Source organism: Zeus faber, assembly GCF_960531495.2.
Source record: "Zeus faber genome assembly, chromosome: 17".
In the NCBI taxonomy this organism is placed as follows: Eukaryota; Metazoa; Chordata; class Actinopteri; order Zeiformes; family Zeidae; genus Zeus; species Zeus faber.
This window is the reverse complement of record NC_137204.1, coordinates 28927683-28932682: the sequence shown is the minus strand read 5'-3', so window position 1 is coordinate 28932682 and position 5000 is coordinate 28927683. Positions and strand designations below refer to the sequence as shown.

The window sequence follows — 5000 nt, the reverse complement described above, 5'->3', positions numbered from 1 at the left end:
TAGACATACTAGTTGTACAGCTAGACATATTAGTTGTACAACTAGACATACTAGTTGTACAACTAGACATACTAGTTGTACAGCTAGACATACTAGTTGTACAACTAGACATACTAGTTGTACAGCTAGACATATTAGTTGTACAACTAGACATACTAGTCCTAAATCTAGACATAGTAGTTATACAAATAGTCATACTAGTACTGGTTCTAAAACTAGACAGTAATATTTTGTGCCAATGAGCCATGTAGTCATCCTGTCAAGGGTGGTGGTGGTGGTGGTGGTGGTGGTGACCGGCTTGGCTGGACATTACCTCCGACTTCATTCCAGTGTTTGTCACCTCCTGGGTTTGCAGCCGGCCGCGCCTGGGCCCCATGAGGCCGTAAGTCACCCCACCGCCCCCCAAGAACAAACCCTTCTTTTTTAAAAAATCACCACGTCGCTGCCAGCGCCCGGACCCCGGCGGCGGCGTACCTTCTGCAGGTCCTCGATGGAGCGCTCCGTCTCCCGCAGACGCTCTCTCAGAACCTGCTCTTTGGCCGAGATCTGGGACTCCTCGCTCTCCAGCGCCACGATGTCCGACTCCAGCCTGGAAGCAAACAGCGAAGGGTCAGCCTCCCCCCTCACATCACGGCTCCTCCGTTTGAATCCGTGATAGAAGAGTTGGTAGGACAGCTCGTATCGATAGTACAAGTAATATCCTAGTAGTTAGTTACATGCACCATTTGTACTGGTTTCATTCAGGGGATGGCGCTGCTGTGCCGGGGCTTAATGCGAAAGAGAACACAACCATGTACGAGCACACATCATGTCATGTGGCGTGTCCAGGACACGTCATGTGGCGTGTCCAGGACACGTCATGTCATGTGTCCAGGACACGTCATGTCATGTGTCCAGGAAACATCATGTCATGTGTCCAGGAAACATCATGTGGCGTGTCCTGGACACATGACATGACGTGTCCTGGACACATGACATGACGTGTGTCCAGGACACATGACATGACGTGTGTCCAGGACACATGACATGATGTGTCTTGGACACATCATGTTGCATGTCCAGGACACGTCATGTGGTATGTCACTGCACACACACACACACACACACACACACACACACACACACATGCACAAACACAAACAGTAATAAATGGATGTAACAACAATCGTAGGAAGCAGTAGAGGGAGGTTCATGTTGCTTCCTTGTTTTCACAGCACACACTACTTCACATTGTGTGTGTGTGTGTGTGTGTGTGTGTGTGTGTGTGTGTGTGTGTGTGTGTGTGTGTGTGCGTGTGTGTGTGTGTGCGTGTGTGTGTGTGCGTGTGTGTGTGTGCGTGTGTGTGTGTGTGTGTGTGTGTGTGTGTGTGTGTGTGTGTGTGTGCGTGTGTGCGTGTGTGTGTGTGTGTGTGTGTGTGTGTGTGTGTGTGTGTGTGCGTGTGTGTGTGTGTGTGTGTGTGCGTGTGTGTGTGTGCGTGTGTGTGTGTGTGTGCGTGTGTGTGTGTGTGTGTGTGTGTGTGTGTGTGTGTGCAGATGCAGCTGTGCGACACTCATGTAGTGCGGTGTGTATTCCATGTGCACACGCACGCGTGTGTGTGTGTGTGTGTGTGTGTGTGTGTGTGTGTGTGTGTGTGTGTTCTGAAAGTTCCACCAGGAACAAGCAGGCGACCGGCGGAACATTCCAAGGCTGTCTCCATGGAGACAGCCCGAGGTTGGCGTCAGGGCTGTGGTGTTTCTTTTAGGGACACATCTCACCCTCATATCAGCTGTAATATTAGAACGTTACGGATATTTCAGGCCCCGAAACACCAGAAAATAACTAAAAACCGCACATTGTTTCCTCAAACCTGCATCATCGGACAGGGACCCTGGGCGTGGGGAAGACGCACCTGGAGGCCAAGCGCAGTACTGCAGCCACCGTCCCAACGCAAGGACCTCATGGTCAAACGGACGTAAAGTTAAAAATAAAAGATAAATAATAAAAAACTGACAGTAAACAAATTGCTGACGACAACGCTCCAAAATGACCGGCGCCAATGAACACCCAAAATCCCCGCATCAAACACGGTGACCTTGTGTATATTTGCGGAAGCGAGTGCTGGAGCCTGGAGGCCTGGCGCCTCGGGGAGCTCAAGGCTCTCCCTCCGCTGTGGGGAGGCAGCGCCGGCCTCCGGGTTCGGCCCCAAACCGACAGCGAGCCTCCCTGTCGTCTTGGCCCTCTGCATTTAAAGTGGTAATCCATGAGGTTGTTTTGGGACATGTAAAAACCCACTTCTGATGCTTTATTGACTTGGTACTTTAGTAGAAACAGCCATCCAGTGTCTTGGCGTTCCGCTTGCTGCTCCTCCAGCGATCCACCGATACGCTTTCATGGATTCCACTTGAAATCTTCTCAATAAAAGTCTTTCACGGGCTTTTGACAAAATGAGCATCGACAGAGTAATATTCATTGTAACGGGGAAAGTAAAGCTCATTGTCATTTTGAAGATGTCAGATGTCAGTCGTAACGTGTGTTGAACATCATATGAAACATTCAATCTTCAAAGATGAATATTTTTACATGAGCATTAGGGAATAGCTCATAATTAGAAGCTAAATAAAGTCAACTCAATACAATTCATTCAATACAATTAAAAAGATACATAATTAATTCAATATAAAAAGAAAATAGATCATAAAATCAAAAAAAATGATAACCGTACATTATATCAGTATTTTATTTCGTTTTATATGCTAATAATAATAATAATAATAATCATAATAATAATAATCATAATAATAATCATAATCATAATAATGCATCCAGCTGCAGGCAGCAATACGTGGGGTCCATGGTAGTCGTCCCTTCTTTAAAGTTCAATGTAGGGGTGTGCTTTGGCTCCCTGTTGCTGTGTGTTTTGTGACTGGAGAAGTTCATCGTTCTGCCTGGTTACAGTGTAGTTCTATGGTTGGGCGGTGTTGGCGGCTGTGGGTGGAGTTTCCTACGCAGCAACTAACGGCGGTTCTCATCCTGAAGTGGGGCTGCATGATTATGGATGAGATGATAATCACGATTATTTTACTCAATATTGTGATCACGATTATTGATCATGATTATTGATCCATTTAGAGGAATATAATTTTTTCATCTGCATTGGCTACACCAAAAACATAAAAAAGAATGAAAATATTTCAAAACACATACACAATAAATACATATTCCTTGTATTATGTAATGGCTTATGGTTATCGTTACGAGTAATTATAATTCAGGAAGTTTGTGTACATTAATGTCTCTGGAATGTCTACAAATTCTGACAGTGATGTTATTGGGTTTATCTTTTGTAGAGTTACTCTGGTGCTTGTCAGTCGTCCTCAGAAGTGTTTATATTTCTGATGTTTAACACGCTGCGCTTTGTTTCAATAACTGGTCGTCTGGTAAAATTGTAACTTGTTTAATAACACCTGTCGCTTTGTGACCTCGTACGGTTAAGAGTTTGTATCTTATATTCCGTAAGTTAAAGTCCAGTCGCGATTGTATCTGTGTGTCACTCGACTGCAGCGCTATCACTTAATGTGTGTGCTCCGCCACCTCGCGCATGCACGCTCGACATGGCGCCATCTTGGTGAGGACTGCGGTCGTTGACCAATCGCATGACGGCAGTGCGATCATGTGACCCGTGCGAGCCGTCGTTTGCGCATGTGCGAGCGCCGCGGCGATGATAAATAAAATACAGTTTTTTCACAAAATTATCCCACAATAATGGACCCCGGTCCACATTTTAATTTGTTGTAATCTTGGGTGTGAGTGCGGTGGATCCATAGCATCCACACACCACTGACGACAGCTTTTCATGGACAAAAACAACAGGGCCCCCGGTCCTCCTGGGCGGGGCCCCTGCAGGCAGCAGTGCAGGGGGTCCTGGTGAGTCGGTGTGGCACGTGTGACGAAACGATGTACAAGCCCCGCTCACAATACTAAAGAATTATTTTAGGTTAATGTTATACTGTAACTATCTACAATTCAACATGGCTTTTTCAAACAAATTGCCGTAATGGAATACACCCGTATGTCATAACGCAACGAGTCTTTGACTATGAAATATAACGTTTATTGTCGACGACAGTTCATTGGGGATTTGGCTGAATATCTAAGGACTGATACAAATGTATGTAGCCGCCTTGCCAAACGTGCATTTTACCGCTTTCAACTCTTCCCTGCCTCCTCCCTTTCCAAACAAAGCCGCCAGAGTTTGGCTGTGAACGGGGTGTTGTCGTTGTAACAAGTCCCCCCGGTGCGCTGGGTTCCCACCCTCCAGGCTGGACCCCTAGTAATAATGTCAAACACTAGTAGTCCTTTGGCCACATTAAATTGTCTTGTGGCCCAGAAGTTCACCCGCGGGCCTGTGGTTCGGAACCCCCGGTCTAAATGTTATGGAGGGTCTCTGGTCAAAAGCGTCTTTGTCCTGGTTTCAGTCCTGAAATAGAGTTTCAGTGTTTCCAACACTGAACCCACTGTTCATTCTGAACAAAACCCGTAACCTCGAAAATATTTTCTTGGCTTATTTTTAAATAAGAGAAATGTAATCAGGAACCAAATTAGATCGGTCTGACCGAGCTTCAGCCATAGACCCAACAAGTGTCTCAGAAACAACCTTCACTTTCCTACCGTTTTGTAGCGAGACTGAATGAATTTGCTTTGGTTGACATGAATGCAGCCAAAAGACTTTGAATCTGTTTTTGTAAAACCAACGTCAAAACTGTGGTATGACGTAGGGATTAAAGAAGCTGCGTCCAAGTCTTTTATGTGGGTGAAGCAAGACAAGCAACGGAATGCAGGAAAGTAAAAAAAACAAATTACCAAAAGGGAGCAAATAGAAGGATGTAGATTGAAGAACGTTGTACACAAATACAACCCTACGGAGTGACGCCAAAGCAACAACAACGGCAACAACAACAACAGCAACAACAACAGCAACAGCAACAGCAACAACAACAACGACCAAAATGACTAAAACAACA

The 5000-nt window shown here is 45.7% G+C and overlaps 1 protein-coding gene across 1 annotated transcript in view; it reads right to left on the bottom strand.

Annotated features, from left to right (window-relative positions):
* The window catches only part of palm2akap2 (PALM2 and AKAP2 fusion), a gene marked incomplete at its 3' end in the record, with an annotated part of 105378 nt that overhangs the window by 64159 nt on the left and 36219 nt on the right, over nucleotides 1-5000 (bottom strand). Inside the window, exon 4 of the mRNA XM_080017724.1 lies at nucleotides 475-589. Within this exon, the coding sequence (XP_079873850.1) occupies nucleotides 475-589 (115 nt within the window). The remainder of the gene's footprint in view (nucleotides 1-474; nucleotides 590-5000) is intronic.